General features: G+C 54.7%; 3 protein-coding genes across 6 annotated transcripts; 2 read left to right on the forward strand and 1 right to left on the reverse strand.

The window, feature by feature from the left end:
• Positions 1-879: 879 nt before the first annotated feature.
• Hmgcl (3-hydroxy-3-methylglutaryl-CoA lyase) lies at positions 880-15,810 on the forward strand. The gene is made up of 9 exons (XM_076863237.1): positions 880-975; positions 2,822-2,905; positions 3,729-3,836; positions 4,484-4,579; positions 7,401-7,549; positions 9,051-9,114; positions 10,437-10,625; positions 13,622-13,747; positions 15,135-15,810. The coding sequence occupies exons 1-9, from the start codon at positions 916-918 to the stop codon at positions 15,234-15,236; spliced, it is 978 nt and encodes a 325-aa protein (XP_076719352.1). The 5' UTR covers positions 880-915; the 3' UTR covers positions 15,237-15,810.
• A 557-nt stretch (positions 15,811-16,367) lies between these two features.
• On the forward strand, positions 16,368-21,222 carry Gale (UDP-galactose-4-epimerase). 3 transcript variants are annotated; one of them, XM_076863239.1, is made up of 11 exons: positions 16,368-16,439; positions 18,530-18,655; positions 18,762-18,877; positions 18,962-19,075; positions 19,358-19,534; positions 19,789-19,902; positions 19,991-20,057; positions 20,148-20,233; positions 20,335-20,412; positions 20,599-20,713; positions 20,828-21,222. In XM_076863239.1, the coding sequence occupies exons 2-11, from the start codon at positions 18,535-18,537 to the stop codon at positions 20,884-20,886; spliced, it is 1,047 nt and encodes a 348-aa protein (XP_076719354.1). In that variant the 5' UTR covers positions 16,368-16,439; positions 18,530-18,534; the 3' UTR covers positions 20,887-21,222. The 3 variants fall into 3 exon arrangements, with proteins under 3 accessions (XP_076719354.1, XP_076719353.1, XP_076719355.1); XM_076863238.1 differs by lacking the exon at positions 16,368-16,439 and adding an exon at positions 16,789-16,850; XM_076863240.1 differs by lacking the exon at positions 16,368-16,439 and adding an exon at positions 17,150-17,175.
• Positions 21,223-21,281: 59 nt separating this feature from the next.
• Lypla2 (lysophospholipase 2) lies at positions 21,282-25,591 on the reverse strand. Of its 2 annotated transcripts, none has more exons than XM_076863241.1 (10): positions 25,459-25,591; positions 23,965-24,070; positions 23,648-23,679; positions 23,458-23,523; positions 22,927-22,974; positions 22,775-22,845; positions 22,578-22,651; positions 22,401-22,502; positions 22,128-22,301; positions 21,282-22,051 (listed from the first exon to the last, which is right to left on the reverse strand). In XM_076863241.1, the coding sequence occupies exons 2-10, from the start codon at positions 24,040-24,042 to the stop codon at positions 22,001-22,003; spliced, it is 696 nt and encodes a 231-aa protein (XP_076719356.1). In that variant the 5' UTR covers positions 24,043-24,070; positions 25,459-25,591; the 3' UTR covers positions 21,282-22,000. The 2 variants fall into 2 exon arrangements, with proteins under 2 accessions (XP_076719356.1, XP_076719357.1); XM_076863242.1 differs by lacking the exon at positions 25,459-25,591 and adding an exon at positions 25,269-25,369.
• Between the last annotated feature and the right edge of the window lie 1,294 nt (positions 25,592-26,885).

Here is a 26,885-nt window from a genome sequence, read left to right on the forward strand (position 1 = left end):
TGCATGAGGCACTGGGTTCGGTTCTCAGCATCACATATGAATAACTAAAATAAAGGTCCATTGACAACTAAAAAATATTTTTAAAAAAATTAAACGTAGTTTTCAAACATTTGTTCGCGGCCTATGGTAAGAAATTATTTATTTTACAATAAAAACTGGTGGACATATATTATAAGCTTTGCAAAGTGATACTTAGATTTACTGTTTTTTTCAATGTACCTCTGATATTTTCTATACTGTTTCTTCTCCCCCCATGCTCCACGGCCTGGAACTTACAATTTTCCTACCTCAGCCTCCCAAATTGCTGGGTGAGTGAGTCACTGCTCCAGGCTCTGCACTATATATAAAAATTGGTATCCAGTAAATTGATATTATGACCAATTAATGGGGCACAACACGCAGATTGAAAACATCGCTCTAAGCATTTGATTGCTTTGCCTCAGGGCCATTGCATAGGTGATTCCTTCTGTCTGGAAAGCTTTAATTGTGTCCTCTTCACCTGGATGGATCTTACTTGCAGTATCCATGGAAGGATGTTTCTCTTTTTGGAGATGACGCCTGCATTTGAGTCCTGACGACTTAATGAAGTTAACACACGCAAAGAACAGAACTCAGTGAGTGGCACAGAGTGACACTGCTGCTCCTTACCTTGGGAGTTAGGATTTACACAGCCACCTCTGCGACTGTCATTTCCCCACACCTCCCGACGCTAACGAAGCTGGGTTAATGTCTGTGCATCTCCAGTCCCTACAGCCTCTCTTGGCCCGGCAGGAGTAGAAACCCAGAGCCTGTGGGTGGAGCCATCGCGGAGCGCCGCACATCATTCCCGAGGCTCCGCCCAATGGGGCCACGCCCACCTGGCGGCGGCGGTCACGTGGTGCCCAGCTGGGAGGCGGAGGGGGAAGCCGAGGCGCGATGGCGACTATGAGGAAGGCCCTGCCGCGGCGACTGGTGCGCTTGGCGTCCCTCCGGGCTGTAAGTGCCCCGGGCCCGGTCGCGGCTCGGTCCGTGACGGCTGCTCCCTGAGCGGCGAAGCGGGACAGCCCTTCCGGCTGGGATGCGGAGGGCCGTGGAGCCTCGGACCTTGCCTGTCACCCAGATCTGCCCAGGGGTGTGGGGAAACCGAGGCCCGGAGCGGAACAGCGGCTGGCTCGGTCGTGGAGGCCCGCGAGGCCGTCCTGGGCGTCCTGTGCCTGGCCCTCGGCCCTCGGCCCCCGCCGGTGTCCCTGGCTCCTTTCTTATTTTAGTTGAGCTTCAGACCGCTCCATGTCCTCTAGTGCAAAACACCCTGCCAGGTCACCCTCGCCCACTCGCCTCCTTTTCCAGCTCTTGTTGCTTTAGGGACAGTTAGGGGGAACCTGGGTGACCCAGGGCCAGCTGTGCTTCCCTTGCGTTGTACTTTGGGTCCGTTCGATCGGTGTTTTGCGCTCTCTCCCGCGCTCAGTGGAGGTGCCCACGCCTCTGCCACTTGCTCGGCTGAGTGATACAGTTATTTACTCCAAACTCACTTTTCTCATTTATAACACGAAAGTCATTACCTTAGGATTGTTCGGGAGATTAGAGAAAATGTAGGCAAAGCGTTGGACATTATTCTGGCACTTAGTAAGCCTTCAGTGGGAGTCTTTTTACCTTAGTTTAGAAGGAGTTCTATCAACAATGGCGGAGAGTATACTCAGCAAACCACTTTTATGTCTTTAACTAGTCACCCACCTCCACCAGTTGCTCATGAGTAAAATGGAAATGGGCATTCCTTGGGAGGTTAAGAAAAGCGAATGAGATGGTGGGAAACAATGAGCTTTGAAGCAAAAACAAAAACCTGGTGAAATGACACGTTAATCCAATGACTAGCATGGATTTAGTATCAGATCCAGACCTAGTTCAAGTTCAAGCTCTGCCACTTTTTTTTTAAATATTTATTTTTTATTTATAGGTGTACACAATACTTTTATTTTATTTTTGTGTGGTGCTGAGGATCGAACCCAGTGCCCCATGCATACTAGGCAAGCGCTCCACCTCTGAGCCACAACCCCAGCCCCTCTGTCACTTTTTATTCGTGCAATTTTGGTAATGTTTCTGAGGCTGTTACTTCCTCACTGGAGTGAGAAAAGTGATGGTTCCAGTCTTGAGATACTACTGCCTGTAGCTTGGCCCTGGGCGCTAGTGTTTTCTGTTATTGATGTAGATACACCATAGCTCAGGTTACTGTAGCACAGTTTATGTGGTTGGAGGGAATCGTCTCAGCAGAACTTTCTAGAAAGAAGGGACTGGATGTTTAACCAGACTATGGTAGAGGCCACTGTGGCTTCGGAGTTCAGAGCATGCGCTCTAGAACCACACTGCCAGGTTCATATACTGCTCTGTGACCAGCTGACCTTGTGACCTGGGGAAAGTTACTTAATCACTTTGGGCCTCAGATTTCTCACCCCAAAATGAAGATTAGACAGTCCTTACCTAATAAGATTGTTGACAGGGCTGGGCACAGTGGTGAATGCTAATAATCCCAGCAGCTCAGGAGGCTGAGGCAAGAGGATCTCAAATTCAGAGCCAGCCTCAGCAAAAGTGAGGCCCTGAGCAACTCAGTGAAACCCTGTTTCTAAATAAAATATAAAAGGAGCTGGGGATGTGGCTCAGTGGTTAAACACCCCTGGGTTCAGGCCCTGGAACAAAAAAAAAAAAAAAAAAAATTCTTTTTGTTCTTAATTCTAAAACAGACCAGATGTGAATTCAGTAAGAAATACAGATTCTCATCTCAATATTAGTGAAGCAGGAGCCAGAGTGAAATGTGACAATCTCTTCCTTTCTTTTCCCCTTTTAAACAAAGGTCAGCACCTCATCTATGGGCACTTTCCCAAAGCAGGTGAAAATTGTGGAAGTTGGTCCCCGAGATGGACTGCAAAATGAAAAGGTAAAGGTGGAAATAACCCAGAAAAGGTTTTTCAAGTGTCTGCTTTGAGTATTCCATATGGCAGGAAGGTTGGGTCACATATTATGAACTATTCAAAAATGGAGTATTTTGAAGTTGTTAATATAGGAGCATATTAAGTGACTCAAAGGTGTAAATGTATGTGTGTGTGTGTGGTTTTATATTTTTATGTAAGAAACAAGTTTATATATGTGTGGGAGCATTTATCTAGAAAATATTGTATACCTGTACTGTTCCATAGAACTTTCTATGAAAATTAAAGTGTTCTAAACCTGAATATCCTAGATGTAATGTAGTAAACACGTGACACATGTGTCTCTGGATGACTAGATGTACAGGGAGAGAGGAAGAGGCGACAGGCTGAGCACTGGAGGATGAATCCCATGCCAGCCGGGAGCTGGAGAGGAAGGGTGTGATACTTGGGGGCCCCATCCCATAGGACCCAGAGGGTTAGTCACCTGCCCTGTTAGGGTGTGGCACCTTGCTCTCAATTTGTTTATGACGGGGTCATAACCGAACACACATTCAGTTCAGGAAAAATCTGTATGGCAGGAGGGTTCTGTTTCCTTGTGAATACTAACTCCTTTTTAGTGAGAAGCTGTCTGCACCACAAGACACTCCGAGGAACCTGGAGACGGGCTTCGTACTGCCTCTTGACGATGCACATGCATCTGTGTTAGAGTTTGGAAGTGGAGATGTTGAAGTGTTTGCTCGAGCAAAAGCTTCAGACCAGTGGGCATCGCTTGCTGAGGCCAGTTCCTCAGCAGCTTTGCTCACTGTCCTCTGCTGTCTCTCTCTGATCTAGAATATCGTTCCTACTCCAGTGAAAATCAAGCTGATAGACATGCTCTCGGAAGCAGGACTCCCTGTCGTAGAAGCCACCAGTTTTGTGTCTCCCAAGTGGGTTCCCCAGGTGAGCCCAGCCCTCAGGGAGAGGCTTTTCCAGGCAAGAGGTGGGAGGTTTCGCATTTGCTCTTGAAGTGAGTGGCAGGTGGAAGCATAGGTTTCGCGTCCCTGGCTTTGAGAGGTCTCAGGAGATTGCTAGCACTGTGGGGCGACAGAAGGTCAGGCCTGGAAGCCTGGGCTCACATTCAGTCTTGGCTCTGCCCTGACCTGCTGGTTACCTCTCTAGGGCTTTTCCTTATCCAGGTTAGAGATGGTCTCTCAGGTCTCTTCTGACTCTTGAAAGTCTAGAACCTTCATGCCTTCCTGTGATTCCTGTGTTTGTAAAAAGGGAAGACTGGGGACTCTAGAGGCACAGAAACAGGCATGCAGGGGAGAAAGACCCTGTTGCACGTGGCACTGTCACTGTGGGTCCTGTTTGTGCAAAGCAGGCAGTGTTGGCCATTGGAAGAAATGGGGATATCACACAAACCCAGGCACCTCCTGTCCTCTCAGCAGTCACATAGATCATAAAAGCATTGGGGAGACAGCTCTGCAGAAGACTGTCATTCCTGCTCCACAAGTTCTAGAAAACGGAGATTAAGTGGTAAAAGGTTCCCTCTGACCTTTGAGCTCTCTGTCTGCTTGGTGATGACTTCATGTCTTCTTTGTCCCTAGATGGCTGACCACACTGAAGTCTTGAAGGGAATTCAGAAGTTTCCTGGCATCAACTACCCAGTCCTGACCCCAAATTTGAAAGGCTTCGAGGCAGCGGTAAGAGGCTGGCTTGGTTGGGGGGGCTCCTGGAGTGAGATTGATGGCCTTACTCCCTGTCTTTTTTTTTTTTTAATATTTATTTTTCAGTTGTAGTTGGATTCAATATCTTTATTTTATTTATTTATTTATTTTATTTATTTATTTTTTAAACCTTTATTTTATTTATATGCTGTGCTGAGAACCGAACCTATTGCCTCACACATGCCAGGCAAGTGCGCTGCCGCTGAGACACAGCCACAGCATTTGTTAGCATTATTTATTTATTTTTATGTGGTTCTGAGAATCGAACCCAGGGTCTCGCACGTGCTAGGTGAACGCTCTACTGCTGAGCCACAACCCCAGCTCCCCTACTCCCTGTCCTGATTATTTGCCTCAGTCCCCTTTCCTGGGATGTCCACCTGGACAGCGTATCTCCAGTGGTGACAATTACCTTCAGCCCCTGCAGCAGTCCCGGCCCTGCCACTCACCATGTTGTGACCTCAGCAAGGTGCTTAGCCTCTCTGAGCCTCACTCTGCCTGTAAACTTGGACTAATGATAGCACCTAAATTTGCCGGTTTGGGGAGACAGGGTGCTCATACATTGCATAGCCAGAGCCTGACATAAGACAGGTGCTTAGTCAGTGTTAGCTCTTGTTATTATTATCCCTTTTAGGGAAAGGTAACCAAGCTCTCCAGAGAATTTCCACAGTAGTTGCTACATCTGCCAGGATCTTGTCACCTTACACAGCAGCATCATTGCAGGTGTCCCACATTTTTTTTAATATTTATTTTTTAGTTGTAGATGGACACAATACCTTTATTTTTCATGTGGTGCTGAGGAACGAACCCAGGGCCTCGCATGTGCTAGGCGAGCGCTCTATCGCTGAGCCACAATCCCAACCCGTGTCCTGCATTTAGACAAAAACCTTCTTTCAAGAGTGATTTTCAGGGCTGGGGATGTGGCTCAAGCAGTAGTGCGCTCGCCTGACATGCATGCGGCCTGGGTTCAATCCTCAGCACCACATATAAACAAAGATGTTGTGTCCGCCGAAAACTAAAAAATAAATATCAAAAAATTCTCTCTCTCACTCTCTCTTTAAAAAAAAAAAAAAGAGTGATTTTCAGGGCTGGGGTTGTAGCTTAGTGGTAGAGCGCTTGACTCGTATGTGTGAGGCATGGGGTTTGATCCTCAGCACCACATAAAAATAAATAAATAAAATAAAGGTATTGTGCCCATGTACAACTAAAAAAAAAATTAAAAATTTTCAGGAGCCGGATGTGATGATGCATACCTGTAATCCCAGTGGCTCAGGAGGCTGAGGCAGGAGCATTGCAAGTTTGAGGCCAGCCTCAGCAATTTAATAAAGTCTTAAACAATTTAGTGAGACCCTAAACAACTTAGTGAAACCCTGTCTCAAAATGAAAAACAGAAAAGAGTGGGGATTTAGCTCAGTGGTAAAGCACCCCTAGGTTCAATCTGCAGTACCAAAAAAAGAGTGACTTTCAGGGTGGTGACGACAGCACTGATGATTTCCTTGGGGGATGTCACAGTTGTTTCTTGGTGTCCCCTCCCCTGCAGGGCTAGGACTGAACCCAGGGCCTTACTTGGTAGAGGTGCTCTACCACTGAGCTATACTCCTAGCCTTTTTTAAAAATATTTTTTTAGTTATAAATAAACACAATACCTTTATTTACTTTTATGTGGTGCCGAGGACCGATCCCAGTGCCTTACACGTGCAAGACCTGCTCTCTACCACTGAGCCACAACCCCAGCCCCCAGCCTTTTTTTTAAATTGAGATACAATTCACTGTCTACATTTTCTAGGACTCCTCTAAGAAACTACGGGAAAATGAGAAACTTAAAACAACAGAAATGTATTTATTCTCTCAAATTCTGAAAGCCAGAAGTTCAAAATCAAGGTGTCAGCAGGATTGGCTTCTTCTGAGGGCTCAGAGAGAACCTGTTCCAGGCTTTTCTCTTGGTCCCTGGTGTGCCGGCGGTCCTGGGCATTGCAGGGCTTGGACATCCATCACTGCAGGGCCTGCCTCCAGCTTCCCGTGGTCTTTGCTCTGCGTCGTCACACAGCCATGTTCTTTTAAGTACCAGTCAGCGGGTTGCAGTGGCACACACCTGTGACCCCAGGGACTTGGGAGACTTAGGCAGGAGGCCAGTCTCAACAACTTAGTGAGGCCTTGTCTCAAAAATAAATAAATAAAAAGGGACAAGGATATAGCATCCCTGGGTTCAGTCCCCAGTATCAAGAAAAGGAAAGAATAATATCAGTCCTATTGGATTAGGGGTGCACCAAGCTCTAGGATGCCCTCATCTAATTACATTTGCAATGACTCTGTTTATAAACAAGATCACATTCTGAGGTACGGGGAGTTTTTGGTTTGGTTTGGTTTGGTGTTTTTTTTTTTTTGAGAGAGGATGTATTGGGGATTGAACTCAGGGGCACTCAACCACATCCCCAGCCCTATTTTGAATTTTATTTAGAGACAGGGTCTCACTGAGTTGTTTAGCGCCTCATTAAGTTGCTGAGGCTGGCTTTGAACTCATGATCCTTCTGCCTTAGTCTCCTGAGCCACTGGAATTACAGGCGTGCACCAATGTATCCAGCCCAACATATCTTTTTTTGTGGTGCTGGGGTTCGAACCAGTGTGGCAAGCACTCTATCAACCGAGCTATATCCCTACCCCCAACATATCTTTTTGAGGGGACACAATTCAATCTATAACATTCACATACCATAAAATTTACCGTAAGATAAGATTTTGCCACTCTGTCAGTGTTTCTTGAAGAGGAAAATGCTGAAGATATTCACCTGGATTTTGGCAGGTGGCTGCAGGTGCCAAGGAAGTGAGCGTCTTTGGGGCCGCCTCAGAGCTCTTCACCAGGAAGAACATCAACTGCTCCATAGACGAGAGCTTCCAGCGCATGGACGTGATCTTGAAGGCAGCTCAGGCCACCAATATTCCAGTGCGGGGGTGAGTCGGGCCACAGTGCTGTCTTTTCTCCCTGCCATCTGGAGTGAAGCTAGGCTCTCCTCCAGCCATTCTCCTGGTCCTGGGTGGGGGCAGCTCAAGCACCACACTGAGGCATCTTTTCCCAAGTGAATGGTCAGAAGAATCCTGGCCAGTATTTCTCTCAAACCTAAATTTAGGTCAGTTCAGTAGATGTATCCTGCAGGCCAGGGCATTAAATAGGGTTTGCGGAGGACAGCATGGTCCTGGCTTCTCCGCCAGCTCTTTGCCCATCCATGAAGAATCCTCAAGGCCTCTAAGTTTCCCAGGTGGCACCTCTAATCGTTGGGCCATCCATTGCAGGTGTAATGTCTAATTGAAACTTAGCAGTAGCCCAGCGGGAAGCAGCCATGCCCACCTTACAGATGACAGGAACAGGGCTCAGGAAGGATGGGCAGTCTACTGTGAGGTCACACAGCAACCCACAATGAGCCTGAAATTATCAATCCAGCAACCGTTTATTATACCTCCTAATATGAAGAACACTTTGCTCCATTCTAAAGGTCTCAAAGGCATCTCGGCCCCAACAGGGAGGGTGGGAATAGAAAGTGTCAACACCCAAAACTGAGCTCCTCAGACAGCCTGCAGGACCCAAGACGCCCATGCCCGTCTCCGACCTCGTCTCCACCGCCTGTGCCCCTGCTCTGTGTGCCTCCGCTGTTCTGTTTTCATCCTGCTGGCTCCTGTCTCTGGAATGTTCTTCCCACAGACCCTCCCCTTCTCTCAGCTCCAACGTCATAGCCTTGAGGAGGTCCTCCTGGGCCACCCTTGCCGCCACTATTGGCCTCCTCTAGTGGGTCCTGTCACACTTCCTGTTTCTGTCGTAGCGCGGTGCTTCATGAGGCTCTCTGCCACTTACTGGATTGCCATTCTGTTGGCTCTCGCCGTCCTGAAACAAGCTCCAGGGGTGTGAGGACCTCGGGGGTCTCGCTCATGTGCCTGACACATGGTAGTCACCTCAGTAGAATAAATGAATGAAGGAAGGCTCTGTCGACCCACTGGAGCAGCAAATCCCTTGCCCCTGAGGCCAGCCCAGGCCGGTCTGACTCACGTCCAGCTCCTGCTCTGGCCTTTAGTTCATCCGGTCCTGCTCTCCTGAGTACTGGCCCAGCAATTGGCACATGGCTCTGCTTTTCTGCCCCTCCAAAAACCAAGGGGCTGCTCAGTGCCCTCTGGCTCCTCCTCCTCCCCCCACTGTAGATCCTCAGCCACTTCTGCCCCTGCAGAAGCCCCTGCAAGCCCTGCTTCCCAGACCTGGGCTTCCCAGCCCTCCCACAGTGGCTCTCTACTGCCCCCTCCTGGCACTAGGCCACGCTCCTTCCCTCCACTTCGCCTCTGGATCAGCCTTCCATCCAGGCAGGTTTTGATTATAGGCCAGGGATGAGTGTCACACAGCCATCCACCTCTGCCCTGCTGGCTGAAGAGCTCAGGGGCACTGATGTCCTTCTTCCCCTGTCTTCCACAGGTACGTCTCCTGTGTGCTTGGATGCCCCTATGAAGGGAAGATCCCCCCGGCTAAAGTAGCTGAGGTGTGTGTGGCGGGGGTGGGGGGTTTTGTGAGGGTTGCCCACCTCACCTGTCCCTTAGCACATGGATGCCCCTTGCCACCCTTTGCTGCTAGGTCCCTGCCTTCATTCATTCACCCGGCTGCCACACTTACCCACTACAGGCGCGGCCTGTCCCTACTCCCTAGAGCCCCTCTAGCGGCGCCCCTGCCCAGCCTGAAGCCTTCAGGTTCTGTCCAGTCAGTGGACAGGTGATTGTTGAGGTGACAGCTTCGGGGGGGTGCTCACAGGAGTCCCTAGTTTCCTTGTAGTAGGGGAGAGGCCACACCCTGACGTCCTCTGAATAGTAACCAAGAGGAGGACTGGGGTGGGAATGGAATTTGAGCAGCCCAAGAACTTATGTCATTTCAGCCACAAAATTCCTCTGCAGTTTGTTATTTTTCCATTTTTCAGTTGAGGGAACAGACTAAAGGACTTGCCACCCAGGTGGTGAAATCAGGTCTCAGACATTTTGTCTTCCTACAAGCCCCTTGTTCTTGTCCCATACCACGTGACATCCAGATAGGAGGAGGTAACAGTGGCTGCTTCTCATTGACAGTGGCCGCCAGGGCCCCTGCTTTAGCCTCCCACTGCCTGTGGCTGTCACTGTAGCCCCACAGAGAGCCACCACCTATGAAGCTGAGAAGAGTAAAGCCCTGGCCAGGGCACACAACTAGTGAGCAGGGAATGAGGAGTTCATCAGGCATCATGTGACTCCAGAGGCCTGCTGCACCCCTGGCCCTCCAGCCACAGCTCCTGTCTCCCTGTGTGCACCAGGTGCAGGGAGAGGGGGAGGGTGTTTTACCTAGCAATCACTGGTGAGCATCACCTGTCTCTTCCTCACCCTGTCCTCAAGAGAGGCAGGAGCCATCCAGCTTTGCAGCCTCTTTAGGGGTTCGCATATGGGCTTCTCAAAAGTTAAAATAGTTGTGTATTTCCTGGAAGATCTATAAACTAGCATCTCAGACCCAGGATCCCACAGATCTTACTACCGAGGATAAAACTACACGAATCAGTTTTCCTGAGTCCAGCATCTAGGTCTGACATGGTGAGAAGAACTCAAGTGGGAGGAAATCGCAGGGAGGGAGGCCCTGCTCCTAGAGCCTCAGCTCTGGAGCCTCAGCCTCCTGGTTAGCAGCCCATGGCTCGCCATGCCCACTGGAAGTTGTCAGGAGCTTAGGACCCAGTAGGAAATTAGTGCCTAGCCATGGAGGTGACCTGTCTGCACAAAGGATCCCTGCTCCCCAGCCCTGGGACCCCTGGCTGGTGGGACTTGGGGTCCTCCATGTGCCTGCTTGCTTCCCCAGGTTGCCAAGAAGTTGTACTCAATGGGCTGCTACGAGATCTCCCTGGGGGACACAATCGGCGTGGGCACCCCAGGGATCATGAAAGACATGCTGTCTGCTGTCATGCACGAGGTACCTGTGGCTGCCCTGGCTGTCCACTGCCATGACACCTACGGCCAGGCCCTGGCCAACACCTTGATGGCCCTGCAGGTAATCAGAGGCAGGTACCCATTTTCCCAGAGGGCATGGGGAGGGCTGTTTGGTTTCATTGATTCTTTCAGCAAACAACCACTGATGCCAAGTGCCAGGTCCAGCGCTGGCAGTGGTGGGCAAAGACAGTGCCCCTGCCCTGAAAGTGCCCACATGTGCGTATTGAGGAGACAGTCGAGGGAGTTACGACACAACCCTGCTGCATTATGACAGAGGCCAGGAAGGGAGCGCAGGGCGAGAAGCCAAGAGGGCCCCTGGCCCAGCTGAGGAAGTCGGATTTGGCGAGGCCTGAGAAGGCTCGAAGGACATGAGGAATTAAGCAATTTAATAAAGGGAAGAGGAACAGCCACCAGGGAGAGCTGCCCTGAAAGACTAAAGTAGGGTTCAAGAGGACTCGCGTGTCCTAGCCCTGTGGCAGCCCGTGGTATTGAGCTGGGGGAGCAGCTAAAGGGACAGGCAGAGGCTTTTCAGAGGAGTGGGGAGTTCCCCAGAATTGTACTGGCCTATGGCTTAGCTTCCCTTGAAGATTGCTTTTGGTGGGCTGGCTGGGTAGGACTCTCCGCAGGTAGCCCCTAGAAGGAACAATCTCGTGTCTGACACCGGCTGCCTCGCAGTGGCACTAGTCTAGCCTGCATGGTTGGGCTGGAGAAGGTGGTCCCCAACCCTCACCTCATTGGCTCTCTTGTTACCTCCTGGAGCTTCATGTCTCCAAGCCAGATGATTCTCTTACTTTCTGGGCCTGTTTCCCCAGAATCCTGATTGTCAAGGTTGAGGCTTTGGCTCTGGGGTCCCCGCCACATCCCAGCTTGGTGAGACCTCCTGTCTTGGGCCCTTGGGCTCTTCTGAAGCCCGCGAGTTGCCTGGCTGGGCAGGTGAGGAAGAATGGCTTCTTCTCAACATCCTGCCAGGCCAGGAGAAGGGATTTCTGTACCTGTGTGGAAGGTCTGCGGCAAAACGTCATCCTGACCATGCTCAGGATACTCCTGCTTTTCTGGTCTTCTGTTTCTTGGTATCCGATGTCCTCAGATTTTGCAGATTTCTCTGGGAAATCAGCTGAGCATGATGACCTATGGTAACTTCCTCCACCTTCCTCCATCCACTACTTCAGTGTTCATGCCTTCTGCGCTCCGGGCGCTCTGTGAAGCGCTGACTGGACAATAGGAATGGACTCCCGGTTTCTGCCTTCTCAGAGCTCTGTCCTAGGGGGAAGGAGGTGAAAGGTTAGACAGGCAAACAGACAGTACAGCTTCCTCAGCTACTAACACTAAATATGGTGTGAGGCCGACCCTCTTGTCAGCATTGAGGATTCAGCTGTGAATGAGACAGATAATAAGTAGACAAATATATAGTCAGCCAGGTGTCCATAAATGCCATGGAGAAAACTACAGCAGGTCAAGGGCAAGGGAGCACCAGGTGTTTACAGAGAGGCCTCCTTCACCAGGGCAGCATTGAGGGAGAACTGAGGGACATCAGGGAGTGAGCCTAGCCATATAAATACCTGTGTTGGGGGTTCCCAGTTCAGGAACGTAGGTTAAAGGGGGGGGGTGTTGGGCGGTTCCCAGTTCAGGAACATAGGTTAAAGACGGGGTGGCGGGGGTGGGGGGGGTGGGGGGGTGGTGTGTACACTTTCTGTCCAGGAACATGGAGGCACAGGGGAGCAGTGTGACAGTGGGGAGCGGGGAGAGGAAGCCGGGTGAGTGGGCCTTGTCGGGCCCTTTCTGACTGACCTGAGAAGCTAAGGAGTGCGAGGGACGTGAACTGACTGTAAGAGGGTGGTAGAAGCAGGAGATGCCAGGTGGGAGCCTGCAGGCAGGGTGAGGCCTCCCCAGCTCCCAGTGGAGAGGCCTCACTGGGCAAGCCTCAGGCCTCGGTGTAGATATCTGGAGACTTCAGCACAGAGGCGCAGCTATCTGAGGGCCATGCAGTGAGGGCTCCATCCTTTAGAGGCCAGAGATGAGGAAGAGCCAGCAAAAATAGGACTGAGCCCTCAGGAGAGGCCAGAGGTGCTGGAGGAAACCAGGGGCTGTGAGACTTGACCTGTGACTTTAGCTACATGAAGGTCTCCAGTGACCTTGACTGGGCCTGTTTCCACGGAAGAGCTGGGGGCAAGGACAGCAAGACCCATTTCAGAGGGGAGTGGCCTGGGAATGGCCGGAGATAGTAAGCAGGGACAGCTCTTTTGAGGCACTTTGCTTCTTTTTTTAGTCGCAGGTGGACCTTCACTTATTTATATGTGTGCTGAGGATGAACCCTCTTCCTTACTCCTACTGAATGAAGCCTTTCAGTGGGATTTTCACTTAACACAATCAAGCAGGCCCTCTACCACGACCCCAGCTTGAGGCACTTTGCTTTGAAGGGAGCAAAAGAAACAGTTTGGGTTGGGAGGAGGTCTGCAGAGGGAGGGGCAGGTTGCAGAGCCTGAGGGAAGGGCTACTTGGGCCGCTTGGGCTGGCTGGAGTGGGCCTCTGCGTGGAGGTGGAGGGGGCTTGGCCTGGAGCTCAGTGTCTCTTCTGATTGCAGTTTCCCAAGTGACTAGGAAGTGGCTGAGAGTGAGGGTGGGGGATGGGTGGGGGAGGTGTGAGAAGGGAGAAGAAAAGGAGCCAGTTACCCAGCAGAGGGGGAAGCAGCTGACCTGGGGCACTGGGGCAGGTGTGGTTGAAGCAATCGGTAAGCAACCAGGGTCTGAAATCTCCACAGCGGGAAGGGGAGGTTGGGAGGGCCTCTCTGAGGAGGTGGCTCTTAGACCGAGACCTACAGGGTAAGAAGGATCACGGTGAAAGGGAGGAGAAAGACTCCTGGAGAGGAAAGTCAGGGAAGACAGACTCACATTGTCCCAGGAACTGGATGAAGCCTTTCAGTGGGATTGTCACTAACACAATCAGAAGCCAAAGGAAAGAATGACAGAGTTTCAGGCAACAAGCACTGAGAGGCTTGCCAGGGCAGCTTGGTGGGCTCTGGTGCCCAGAGGCGGTCATGTTTCCCATCCTTGTTTCCAGATGGGTGTGAGTGTCGTGGACTCTTCTGTGGCAGGACTTGGAGGCTGTCCCTATGCACAGGGGGCATCAGGGAACTTGGCCACTGAGGACCTGGTCTACATGCTAACTGGCTTGGGCATTCACACGGTAAGCCTCCCTGCCCCCTAGTGGCAGACCCTCTGAACTGACCGGGCACTGCCTGAACCCCAGGACAGAAGCCAGTGGGGTTTGTGGGGTTAAGAAGGCAAAGGGGCCAGGGATTAGGGGTACCTTTGTTCTGTTTCTGAGGTAGCAAAGTGTGGTGAGGCCACCAGCAGGGCCACAAGAAGGCTAGGGGCTCAGAATGTCCTTCACTGTTCCGTTCTGAGTCCCTAAGGAACAGGGAGAGAGCCCTGAAGGGGCGAGGATCCTGGCCTGAACAGTCAGCTCTGTTTAGTTCTCTATAAAAGGAGGGCAGTAGAATAAGCTCCCCAGGGCTTGCCAAGGCTGTAAGGGCCCTTGGTGTTGGTCTGGGTGCCATATAACCTCCGCTTTGAAATCTGATGGAATTTTTTAAACCAGCCCTGCCCCTCACAGGCTGTGTAATTACAGACTAATTCTTTCATCTCTCTAAACCTGAGAAATGGGCTGTTGTGAGGATTAAGAAAATGTGTGGAGGGGCTGGGGATGTGGCTAAGCGCGTTCGCCTGGCATGCTTGCAGCCCGGGTTCGATCCTCAGGACCACAAAGATGTTGTGTCCGCCGAATAACTAAAAAATAAATATTTTTTTAAAATTAAAAAGAAAAAGAAAAAGAAAAAGAAAATGTGTGGAGTGCCCACACCTGTATTCCCGTAGCTCAGGAGGCTGAGGCAGGAGGATTGCAAATTCAAAGCCAGCCTCCTGAATGTATTGAGATGCTGAGCAACTTAGCAAGACCCTGTCTCTAAATAAAATATAAAAAGGGCTGGGGATGTGGCTCAGTGGTTAAGCACCACTAGGTTTAATCCCCAGTACCAGAAAAAAAGAAAATGTTCAGCTGGGAGTGCAGCCTGCTTAGCCTGTGTGAGGCCTGCGTTCCCCCCGCCCCCCAGCACTGGTGTGTGTGGGGGAAACCAATAGAATGCTGAGCATGAGCTGAGCTCACGGTACACATCAGCAAATGAGAGCAACTGTGGGCCAGGTGTCATGGCACACACCTGTGATCCAGCCACTCCAGGACTGAGGCAGGAGGATTTCAAGTTTAAAAAAAAGAGTCCTGTCAGCTGGCATTCGTTCCTGCCCCCTCGGCCTCATAGCCTTACTTCAATACACGAGGCAGGCCCTGTGCCAGGCCCTGGAGATGGAGACAGCAAAACTGATGAGGCCCCTCTCCTGATGGTGATACCACAGCCATTGTGAGGGACAGTCCCAGGGATGACCCCAGATGGCAGCCCACATCAGGAAGGAGCCTGTTTGCCATCACCTCTCCCTTGCAGCATCACAGTCTCTAGTCTGCTGTCCCCCTGGGTCCTGAGGGCCATGACTTACTGTATCCTCTGATTTGTTTCTCAAAGGGTGTGAACCTTCAGAAGCTCCTGGAAGCTGGAGACTTTATCTGTCAAGTCCTGAACAGAAAAACCAGTTCCAAAGTGGCACAGGCTAGCTGTAAACTCTGAGCCCTTGGGCCATCTGAGGCCCGGGAACTGTATGGGAGTAGGAGCAGGCATGGATGATTCCTGAGCGGGAAATGAACAAGAGAATGAAATTAAAGGAGCAGGGCCTCCCAGCCAGCTCTGCACATAGGTCCCTGGCAGAAGGGAAGTGAGGGCCAGGGGACTTGCTTGGCCTCAGCCCGCCCTGCCAGACCTAAGTAGGAGTGAGTGGCCTTGGGAATGAACAGTTCCCTTCACTGTGGACCCCATGGCCCAGAAGTCAAGTGCCTGAGGTCGCTTGGGAACCTACTTGGGATGATCGTAAGTCTCATTCTGGGCGCAGTGGGTCTCATTCTGGGTGCAGTTGCCAGCTGTCTAACCACATGCTCCATCCAGCCTGGCCTCCAGGCCACTGCTTTCTGCCTTCTTAAAGCAAGGGGTGGGGAGTTTTCTCAAGGCTGGCAGAGGACTTTTGCAGAGAAATGAGGGCCGAGCTTCTGTGGTGGCCATCTGCTGACTCCATCATCCCTGGAAAATCTCCACTCTGAATGTGATTTTTGAAAAGAGGTTATGTAATTAAAGGTTTAATTTTCCAATATTCGTTTGTGCTGCTCTGTGTGTTTATGAGTGGAGGAATTCATCTCTTCCCAACGCTGCACTCTGCAGGGGGCGGGATGAAACTTTAAACTTGTTTATTATCTCAGGATTCCCTTCATTACCCCACCTGAGCCCCCTGTGGCCTGAAAAACGGACTTTGGACACATTTCCTGGCACCGCAGGGGCTGTTTCCTGAGGGTGTGACTTTGTGCCCCGGGCTGCTGGGCGAGCTCCCCTGAGGGCAGGAGGCCACCGGGGCCTGGCCAGGCTCTCAGGCCCGAGGCAGTCTGGGAGCACTGGCCTCAGGCTCTGCGGGCAGGCCCAGGGACTTCGTGGGGTGGGGACAGCTGTGCACTTGTGCATTTATCGCTTCTTTGTTCGGGTGTCCTCGTTATGTCACGTCATATATATATAAGTGTTTTATTCGCCAGTGGACCATTACTTATTTACAGTGGTGCTAGGGTCCTACACGGAGCCCCGCCCCGTCTCCGCACCCCGTTCCGGAGTCTGGCCTTTGGTTTTAAACTCCAGCAACCTCTCTAAGCCCCACCCGGGGGGCGGGGGCGGACAGCCGCCGGGCCGCGGGGCGCCGAAACTCCGGCTGCAGCTTTGGGCTCCTCCCGCTCCGGGGTTGGTTTCCAAATCCCAACCGGACGTCCCGGAACCACAGCCTGGGCGGCGCCGCCGTCCCCGAGTCAGGCGTTTCATGCAAGACCTGAGGGGACCTGGGAGGGTGGGAACCCCGCTCCGGGCGCTGCTGCCAGGGCGCTGGGCGGCCGAGGGTCCCACGCCATCGCTGGGTCACGGCGTGGTGCCGCCCACTTCCGCCCTTCCTCGAAAAGCTCCGAGCAGTCGCTCAAAGTTTCATAGGCCTTTTGTCCTCCCGGAGTCTCCGTAGTGCCCGTAACCCAAGTGACACGTTTCCTTGGGGGCGTGGACAGGGCGGGGTCCGGGTGGGCTGACAGCTCTTAAAGGGACCGCCGCGCGGGGCGCGGGAGGTGGCGCCGCTGGAGCCAGCGCGGGGCGCGGGACCCCCTGCAGGTTTGCGGGGCGGCATTAAAGGGCCGGGCGGGCTCAGGAGGGCCGGGTGGTCGGCAGGGAGCAGGGGAGTTGCATGGTGGCTTGATCCGCGTTCCTGGAAGACTTTCAGGAACCCGGGCCCGCCCCTTCTGCTCGCGTTTCCCGCGGCGGTGGCCGGGAGACTCGGGTTCATTCATTCCCGACCCGGACTCCTAACTGGGCCCCTTCTGAGCCACGGCCCAAAAGTTTAGCCCGAGACTTCGCTGCCCTTGGGCGCTCACAGCGCAGCGCCTCCTCCCCTCCATTACACAGACTGGGAAAACTGAGGAAGCGACAGCTGACCAAGGTCATCCCGCGGGACGGGGGCCTCAGGCAGCCGTCCTGCCCCCCAGGGCCTCTGCGTGAGCACTTTCGGGGGCCCCGCATTGGGAGTGCGGCTCGTCGCCGGGGCAGAGTCCAGAGGGGAAATGGGCGGGCTGCTGGGGAGAAGGGCCGGGCTGCGAGCCTGGAGATGCGAATTCCAGCCTGGGTGTCACTAGGGTGAGACCGTAGGCTCGGTACTCCCCCTCTCTCACTAGTAGGTTTCTCTGTAAAGTGCCAGTCATAACAGCTGCCTCGTCAGGATGCGGGGAGAATTCAGGAAAATAACGCAGAAGTGCCTGGTACCGAGCCTGGCACACAGTGGGCGCTGTCAAGTGGGTGGGAGCTCGATGAGCCCAGAGGGGTTCGAGGCAGCCTGGAGGAAGGCGGCAGCGGGCCAGGTCGCTGGAATGAAAGGCCTTAGTGTCTGGGGCTTCCTCCGGCCCCTCCCCCTCAGCCTGCAGTTTGTTCAGGGCGGGGATGCACACCTGGCAGTGGGGACTGGGCCAAGTCCACGTCTACACTGGCCCACCCAGGACTGCCTAAAGTTGGGCGGGATCTGCAGCTCAAGCCTGGAGTGACTGGGCTGACCCTGGCAGGACTGAGGCTGAGCCAGCCTGGCTCTACCCTGGGGCGGGGCTGGGTGGGGTGGAGCCCACTCCAGGACTGCAGGTGCTGCCGCCCAAACTGTGCTTAGTCTTCCTGGTAAAGGATCCCACCTTTAAGGTCATCTGATATATTTCCTGTTTCCTCCCAGCTGATCCTTGAAGAAAGGATAGAGAAGGGGCTGCCTAGAGCAGGAGGTATTAGTTACAAAGGAGTCAGTTGACACTTAGCTATGGCAGAGGCACAGGAGGCCTGAGTCTGAATGGACAGAACACCTACCTGCCTGGGATCCTGGATTCCAGTCCTGCTGCCATATTCTCTTCTGCCCAGGACTGTCCAGTCCCCAGACATTGAAGAGGAAAGTGTGGACCCTCAGAGTTCTGGATCAATTGGAACTAGAAAATATGGTAGCCTTGGGTCTATCTCCCTCCTCCTGTACCATGTGGCATGCCTTTAAAGTCACCTCATTGGACCCTCCCTACCCCATGCTGTGTGTACAACTATTAACTCTGTCCTCTAGAGATGAAAACTGCCACCAAGAGGGGTAGGTGATCTTAAAAGACCAAGGTCAGAAAGTGACAGTACTCAGATTTGAACCAGAGTTGACTCCAAAGCTATCCTCCTAACTAGGACACAGGACTGCCTCTCCCTAAGGTTAGCCAGAGGCCAGCTCCTGTTGAAGAGGCAGGGGCTGAGCAAGCAGCTTCAGCCTGAGACTTTGTGTCCTGGGCCAGGTGCAATGGCAGAGAAGGTGCTGGTAACTGGTGGTGCTGGCTACATCGGCAGCCACACGGTGCTGGAGCTGCTGGAGGCGGGCTACTCCCCTGTGGTCATCGACAACTTTCATAATGCCATCCGTGGTGAGCATGGGCTGTGGGGCCGAGGTTTCTGGAGGGATGGAGAAGGGAAATCCTGGGTTCCAGAACCGCATCTCCTGATCTTGATGGCTTCCATGTGCCCCACCAGGAGGGGGCTCCATGCCCGAAAGCCTACGACGGGTACAGGAGTTGACAGGCCACCCTGTGGAGTTTGAGGAGATGGACATCTTGGACCAGGCAGCCCTGCAGCGCCTCTTCAAAAAGGTGGGTGCAGGTGGGCGGGGGGCAGGAGCACTGCCAAAGGCTTAGCCTACAAAGCCACCTCTGACCCTGGCTGTGCCCCTGCAGCACAGCTTTAAGGCTGTCATCCACTTTGCGGGGCTCAAGGCTGTGGGCGAGTCGGTGCAGAAGCCTCTGGATTATTACAGAGTTAACTTGACAGGGACCATCCAGCTTCTGGAGGTAAGGGGTCTAGGGGAGGGACAGAGACCCCAAGAGAGCCCAGAGCCAGGCTGAAGTCTGGCTGGAAGTGCCAGCCCCTGTGGGTAAGGGCCTGTGTGGGAATCAGACAGGCTCAATCTGTGTCATCTTGAACTTGTCTTTTTTCCTCCCATCCTCTGCCCTCCATGCCTTCCCCCTCTGGAAATGAGAGTGCCCATAAGTGCAGTCCTGCGCTTCCAATGTCACAGAAAGAGGGGCCTAATATGGGAGGCACAGGCCACTGACACCTCCCTCCATGGCCAGATCATGAGGGCCCATGGGGTGAAGAACCTGGTGTTCAGCAGCTCAGCCACTGTGTACGGGAACCCCCAGTACCTGCCTCTGGACGAGGCCCACCCCACGGGGGGCTGTACCAACCCCTACGGCAAGTCCAAGTTCTTCATCGAGGAGATGATCCGGGACCTGTGCCGGGCAGACAAGGTGAGGGCCCCTTGCCCCAGCCCCAGCTCTGCTCATTGACTGACTTCTCCCTTGAGCCTGAGGATGGGGACCCGAGGACGCCCCATCCTGAGGAGAAGCTGAGGCTCAGAAGCAGCAGTGACTTGCTGTAGGTCACGGCACTGTCCATTTCTAGGGACCACAGAGGACATCCATAGGTGTAAGGTGGAGGGCTCTGGACTCAGCTGGGACATGCTGCTGTGTCCCTGTCCCATCACCCGACTTGTGTCCCGCAGGCCTGGAATGCGGTGCTGCTGCGGTACTTCAATCCCACTGGTGCCCATGCCTCTGGCTGCATTGGCGAGGACCCCCAGGGCATTCCCAACAACCTCATGCCTTATGTCTCCCAGGTAAGGGTAGGGAGTAGGGGCAGGAGTGGCCTAGGGGTACCACAGCTGGTGCCAGGCTGGAAAGAGCTGACCTAACCTCTGACTCTAGGTGGCAATCGGGCGACGGGAGGCCCTGAATGTCTTTGGCAATGACTATGACACAGAGGATGGCACAGGTGAGCCTAGGACCAGGTGGACTCAGGAGTAGGAGCCCCTAAGGAGATCCAAGTGGGACGAACTCCCCTCAACCGCCTCCTCCTCTGCAGGTGTCCGGGATTATATCCACGTGGTGGATCTGGCCAAAGGCCACATTGCTGCCCTGAAGAAGCTGAAGGAGCAGTGTGGCTGCCGGGTAGGGAGAAGCCAGGGAGGGACGGCCAGGGAACCCTGGGTAAATGGGCCCCAGAGGGGTAGAGAGTCCAGCCACTTCCACAAACCCTGTTCTCCTGGCAGATCTACAATCTGGGCACAGGCACTGGCTACTCAGTGCTGCAGATGGTCCAAGCCATGGAGAAGGCCTCAGGGAAGAAGGTGGGTGCTACTTTACCCTGCCCCATCAGCCACAGAAAGCCCCGCCCTTCCCACTCGCCTGCCCAGCGCACACGCCCGTCTGAGCCTGCCTCACACCCGGCGCTAGCTATCTATAAGTGGCCCTGACCAGCAGTGTGTGGGCAAGGCCCAGGGTCAGCTCAGCTAAGCCTGCCTCCTCTCTTGCAGATCCCGTACAAAGTGGTGGCACGGCGGGAAGGCGATGTGGCTGCCTGTTATGCCAACCCCAGCTTGGCCCATGAGGAGCTGGGCTGGACAGCGGCCCTGGGGCTGGACAGGATGTGTGAGTGCTGGCCTGACCCAGAAGAAAAGGGGGCTACAAGGAGTGAACCAGGTCTGGGCTCCCATCCTGGACCGCCTTCAGCACAAGTTCTGATCATCACCTTGTCTGTCCCAGGTGAAGATCTGTGGCGCTGGCAAAAGCAAAATCCTTCAGGCTTTGGTGCACAGGCCTGAAGACCCTCCCCTACCATGGACCAGAGAAGGAAAAGAGACACAACTGCCTGCTCTACGGCCTCTGGCAGGACCCCAGCACCCCAGACCTCTGAGGGCCAAGCCAAGGCTGCCCCTACCTCAAACCCAAGCTGGGCCCACTCAGCCCACCAGGCAGGAGGCCAGGAGCTCCACTGACCAGGAGCTGGGGTCTCTACTGCAGGGGTCAGGAACTCATCAGGACCACCACCAGTCGGTGAGGAGGCAGGGCTCGGGACCACACCCTCCCAGGCACTGACTTCTACAGCTATGAGGGAGCTTTCCAAAGTATTTAAAATAAAAATGTTTTCTTACACTGGAGCAGCATCTTGCAGATGGTCACTCTGCAGCCCCTGCATGGAATCAGCCAGGACCAAGAGTTGAGGAAGCAATTTCTTTAATTTTATTGGAATCCAGGGCACAACAAGAAAAACACCCAAAACCACATGGAGACAGAAGACGAGACACGACTCCTCCCCCACCACCTCCCTGGCCCTAGAGTGGGGACGCAGTGAGGGTGAGACAGCCAGGGGAGACCTTGAGCCTCAGTCCAACCCTGCAGGCTCCAGGCCTGCAAGAGAGGAGGGTAATGGGGAGGCAGGGCCCAGCCCCCAAGTGGGGGGATGGCTGTGGGAAGGCTCCCAACTCCTCACCGACACCCCTGCCCAGGGGCAGGCAGCCAGAGCAGCAAGGGGCCCAGGCCACGGACACATTCATGATTGAGAAGCAGCTGCAGTGAGGCAGGAGACACGGGATTATCCGGGCAATCGTTGGGCTGGGGCCTGCAAGGGCCCCATGGGCCAAACCCTGAGGTCGCAGGAGGGGGCCCAAAGCGGGGCTAGTGAGTGAGGTCCTGAGTGAGTGGGTCAGCAGCTGGGCCCCTTTATCCCGCTGCCTACTTCCCCTCCAATACTGCTGCCGGGGGGCCGCCTTCAGGGAAGTGGGGTAAGGAAGCAGCCCACCTGCTGCAGACAGCCAAGAGGCCAAGGCCAGGCCAGGCCTTAGAGGACAGGGCAGGAGGGAGGGAACAGGCTCAGATCCAAGATGGTGCCGCACTTGCTTGCTGGGTCCCCTGTTAGCTGGGGGCCAGCAACTCTGATTAGACTGGAGGCAGCAACTTCTCGAGAAATTCCTTCACAGCCGCCATCTCCTGGGGGTGAGGAGAAATTGAGGCTCCCGCTGGAGGGAGGAGAGAGAGAAGTGGGAGTGGGAAGCCCCCCACTGACCTGAGGACAGGAACTGTGCATGACCCCTGGGTATGTCTTGAACTGGACCCTGGCAGGTGTGACAACTGACCGGAGCTTCTCAGCCGTCAGGGCCCCAAACCGTACAGGCACCATGGGGTCTAGCTCCCCATGGCACTGGAGGATGGCGAGGTCCTTGGCACTGCCGTTGGCTGCCTGTGGGCCAGAGAGAACTCAGGGCAAAACCAGAGTGCAGCCCAATGCCCAAGCCTCAAGGACACCCAAAGGCAGGAGAGGGTCTGTGGGAACCCTCACCTGGGGGAAGTTCCGGTGCAAAGGCAGCCAGCAGCTCAAAGCCACAATGCCAGCCAGAGGGTGGGGGCAGGTGAGGGCCGTGTAGAGGGACAAGGCCCCGCCCTGGAGGGAGGAGAGAATGACAAGTCATGAAGGCACAGCTCACCCACCCAGCCCTCCCCGTCTCTCCCCACTCACCTGTGAAAAACCCCCCAGAACGATTCGATTGGCAGGGATCCCATTCTTCATCTCGTGCTCAATCAAGGCCTTGACTGGGGGGGAGGGGCATGATTGGATAGGGGAAGTTGCTGGGAGGACCCCAAGGGAATCAGGCAGGTACTGTCCAGCACTTTCTTGGGACAGGGAAGGGTGCTGAGAAGGGGCCGGGGCCTTACTGTTCTCTGCAGCCTTCTTGATGCCAGCCTCGTCCTCTGGAGCATCTGGACTCAGCCCCATCAGGTCAAACCTAGGGGAGCAGAGGAGTGGCAGCTGTGCTGGCCAGCCCCCACAGCTCCCTGGGTTTCTGTCCTCCCAGCCCCACACTCACCAAGAGGGCATCACCATCTTCATGTTGAGTGTCACAGGGATCCTAGGCCTGGGAGGGAGATCCAAAAGGGCCTGTCATGCTCAGGGGGGTAAGGAAGCTACAGTAGAGGGCCCAGGAGGGGACAGAGCAGCCCTTAGGGGCCCCTCCCAGCAAGCAGGGCCTGTGTTTAAGGTGTTGCCAGGCAACCTGCCACGTGGGGCTGGAGGCTGTGGTTGGGGCATCAGCAGTAACGATGGAGAAGCACAGCCCAGCGCTTGGTGTTAACGGGGCTCCAGCTCAGTGGGTGAGTACTTGGGGAAGGGGCATGGGAGGCCCTGGTCCTAGGAGGTCTAGGAGCCCCTAGGGCTGGGGGCTGGTGCTAGATCCATTCCAGAGGGGTCCATAAGAGCTCAGGCTAATAAGGCACTTCTGCAGGCTCTGAGCCCTAGCCCCAGGACACAGCTGACAGCTGCAAACAGGTCTGGGACCACAGGGTCATGCCCACCCTGAATGATCCCCCTACAGTCTCTCCCTTGCTGGGGTGACACTCACGCATGGGGACAGATGTATTTGACGTGAGGGAGCCGGATGGTGGAGAGGGCGTCAGCCCAGCTGTGCCTGTAGGAGGGAAGGAAGGGAGAAGAGGCTCTGATGCAGGGAGGGAGGCAGGGATGGAGGCCCTCCAGCCTGCTGTCCGCCCTGCCCACCTCCGCAAGGAAAGCCCCCTCCCCAGCTCACTCACCCTGTGTCTCCAAGTCCATGTAAAAAAATAACCTAGAAAAGTCAGAGATGGGGCCATGAGGAAGTTCCCCCTCCAGATCCTCCAATATGGGCCACCCCTCCCACAGGCGAGGACCTGGGGGAAACAGGTGGCAGCCAACAGGCTATTAACCCTGAGCTTCCTGGCTTCGGCCTACTCCCTTCCCACACTGCCACCTCCATGTTTCCCACACCGGCTCCAGCCAGTTTCCCCAGCTGTCCCCAAGGAGTCTGGCAAATGAGAGCAGGGCAGCAGGGGATGTGTGTGGGGTGCTGCCAAGGGTGAAAGGGTCCCCTTACCGCAGCCGTTTCCCGCTCAGCTCCAGACACAGTGGCAGCGTCGGTGAGCAGGGGCACAGACATGGTGTTACCACACATACACTGCAGGGCTCCCTGCAGGCTGGGCCTGAACAATGAGGGGCTGCAGTCAAGAGCAAGGCTGGGCAGGGGGCAGCCTTCTGGCTCAAGGGGTGCCACCCATGCCACAGCCCCCAGGTTCTGTCCTGGACACAGAGAAAAAGCACGCAGAAGTCCCCGGGCAGGAGGGTAGAAGTTTGCCTCCATTCCAGGGCTGAAAAGCAAGGCAGCCACTGTAGTGGCCCAGAACTCTGTCCCTGGTTCTGACCCAACTCCAGAGCCTGAGCTTGCTGGAGATGAGCAGGGGCAGGGCTTAGGGGCTGGAGGGTGGGAAGGGAATGAAAGGAGGCAGGGCAACCCCTGCTGACCACCCCCCAAGCTCCTCAGTGCTGTGTCCTCTCTTGCCTTCAGTCATCCATTCTCTAGAGTCCCTGGGTCACCTCCTCCCCAACCCCACCCATACTGGGAAGTGAAGGGGAGAAAAATGTCAGAGAAATATGCTTCCAGACCCTACTCTCCTCCCATCTTCTCCTTGCTCCCTCCCAGCCCCCCATCCAGCCTTCACAGCAGTTCTGGCTCAACCATTCCCAGAGCCCCTTGGAGCTGCCCATGTCCTCTGAATGCATAAGGACTCCCAAGTGCCACCCACCCCCAACTGGTGCTCCACACACCCCTGAGTGGGGCTACCTGCTGCTGCTGCCGCCACTGACTCCAAATGGGGCCCCAGCTGAACAGGTTCTGGGACTCCCAAACACACAAAAGAATGTCAGGCTGACTGGCCCCTCCCCGCCCTTAGCATCCTCCAAACTCCGGAAGCTTCCGCTACCTACCTCCAAGTTCCTCCCTTTTACAGGGCGCCCAGCACTCCCAGCTGGCTCCCACCCTCCAGCTCTGACCCCGGGCTGCCCCTCCCTACAGCAGGAAGCTCACAGAGGATCTTGCACCTCTGATCCTAGGGTCCCTCTTCCCACCCAGGAATGCTGGGCTTCCCTGTCTTCTTCGCTCTGGGGACTCCCCCCTCCCACTCTGGCTCCCCCTCTCCGAAGGAGTGTCTTCCCTCCAGACCTGGGGTCCTCCTCCAACCCCAGTAAGACCCGGGGTCTCCCACTACCCACAATGGGAACTTCTCTTCTGACAAGGGTCACCGCCTCCCCAGTGACGTTTTCTACCTGGACCCAGGACTCTCACCTGCCCACAAAGGGGCTTTCTACCTTTGACCCTGGGGAAGCTCCTGCCCCACAACTTACGACCGCGAAGTCCTCTCTGCGCACCGGGCAGCCTCTCGCCCGGCCGCGCTGCACTCCCTAAGTGCCCAGGACTGGACAGCGCCTCGCGCCTCGCCCGCCCGCCTCGCCATCGCTCGGGCCGCGCCGCCTCCCCGCGCCCCGCCCGCGGCCGCCCCCGGCGCTCCCTGCGCCCCGCGCCCCGGCCCGGCACCTCTCTCCCGGGGCGTGCGAGACCGCTCGGGCGATTCTCCCCTTTCTCCCGCACAGACACTCTTCCCCCTCGGCCGCCCCCGCCGGAACTTCCGTTCGGGTCCCGGGAACCCAGCCATCGCGCTGCCGGAAGTGGCCTGGCCGGCGGTACGGAACCCGGAAGCGGGCCGGCTCCCCGCACCGGGCTGCCATGTTTCCCCGCGGCCTCCCGCCCCCGACCCCACCTCCCCGACCCCACCTCCCCGCGCGAGCCTCCCGCAGGACGTCGTCGCGCGCAGCGAGGCGCGCACTTGGCCAGCGAGAAGGCGGCCCATCTCCGCCCGGCACGCTGCGTTACGCCCTGGGGACCCGGGCCGCTTGGGGCTGGCTTAGGTAGGTCTGTGTGTGTCACGGAGCACAGCGTGGGGAGGTGCACGTCCAGTGAAAGGGCATCGGTGGATACATCGGCATGGCCATCGCTTCGCACAACCGCGTCTAGCCACTGCGGCCAGAGCAGCGTTCGTCTGCTCAGTTAGGACGACTCCTGACCGCGCTGCGCCCAGCTGCAGCCCTCGTGGTCCTCCGTCCGTCCTCACCACCCGCTCCAGGCTCTCTGACCCGAAAAGACCCGAGATCCCCTAGTCCTCCAGTCTTACCTTAAAGAAAAGGTGTGGGGGAAAGAAACAGGCTGCTCTAAGCCTGCCTTTCTTGACCTGCTTCCTGAGCCATAAAATAGTGTTAATAACCACCCTGCCTACCTCATAGTTTTAATGTTAGGCTCCCATGAGGTCGTGTGTACATACTTTATACACTGTAAAGTCCCAGTATGAGGCTTTAATTACTCTAAAAGGTACCCTGGGAAAATATGCAGGCCGAATCAGGATAGCTGGAAAGGCCTCAAGCAGTGTTATCTTAGAACTGTCCTTGACTAGCAGTGCCATGCGGGGTGCAGAAAATGTCACCATCCAATGAGTCAGGAACAAAAGGGCTTCATTTGGTCACCAGTGAGTCGCCTTTACACTAGTGAAGTGGAAATAGAGCTCAGGGAAAAAAAAAAAAAGCCTGACAGGCAAGCTGAATGGAAGGACCATGCCCCCAAGAGCACATGTGGGGATCTGCAAGTTGAGTTACACTTGTCCCTCAACAGCTGAGGACTCATCCTCCCAGCTTAACCAACACTATGTTTTTTTGTTTGTGTTTTTAATTCTTTGAACTGAAACAAAACAGTACAAGCTGGAAGCTCAACAAAGCACCTTTCTCCAAGCCAAGAGGCAGTTTGGTTTTGAGGACTCAACAGGTCATGCAGTTGGAACCTAGAATACAAACATTCTGGGGAAAAAAATTGGAGGAAAAAAAAAAAAAACTGTAAACCAAAGATCCAGGACTGGATGTCACAAGAGAACACAAAAATGAAAGAAAGTATGGCTTCCACCACAACAAAATCCCTCT

This window comes from Callospermophilus lateralis, chromosome 7 (assembly GCF_048772815.1).
Source record: "Callospermophilus lateralis isolate mCalLat2 chromosome 7, mCalLat2.hap1, whole genome shotgun sequence".
Classification (NCBI taxonomy): domain Eukaryota; kingdom Metazoa; phylum Chordata; class Mammalia; order Rodentia; family Sciuridae; genus Callospermophilus; species Callospermophilus lateralis.

Excerpts from the sequence above, each read along its gene's own strand:
- Hmgcl (XM_076863237.1), top strand. The coding sequence starts at position 916 with ATGGCGACTATGAGGAAGGCCCTGCCGCGGCGACTGGTGCGCTTGGCG. Across the intron at positions 9,115-10,436 it reads CCCCGGCTAAAGTAGCTGAG|GTTGCCAAGAAGTTGTACTC; the intron begins GTGTGTGTGGCG and ends TTGCTTCCCCAG. Across the intron at positions 13,748-15,134 it reads CTGGCTTGGGCATTCACACG|GGTGTGAACCTTCAGAAGCT; the intron begins GTAAGCCTCCCT and ends TGTTTCTCAAAG.
- Gale (XM_076863239.1), top strand. The coding sequence starts at position 18,535 with ATGGCAGAGAAGGTGCTGGTAACTGGTGGTGCTGGCTACATCGGCAGC. Across the intron at positions 18,878-18,961 it reads TGCAGCGCCTCTTCAAAAAG|CACAGCTTTAAGGCTGTCAT; the intron begins GTGGGTGCAGGT and ends GTGCCCCTGCAG. Across the intron at positions 20,413-20,598 it reads AGAAGGCCTCAGGGAAGAAG|ATCCCGTACAAAGTGGTGGC; the intron begins GTGGGTGCTACT and ends CCTCTCTTGCAG.
- Lypla2 (XM_076863241.1), bottom strand. The coding sequence starts at position 24,042 with ATGTGTGGTAACACCATGTCTGTGCCCCTGCTCACCGACGCTGCCACT. Across the intron at positions 22,652-22,774 it reads CAAGAAGGCTGCAGAGAACA|TCAAGGCCTTGATTGAGCAC; the intron begins GTAAGGCCCCGG and ends CCTCCCCCCCAG. Across the intron at positions 22,503-22,577 it reads TTCTGGGGGGTTTTTCACAG|GGCGGGGCCTTGTCCCTCTA; the intron begins GTGAGTGGGGAG and ends TCCTCCCTCCAG.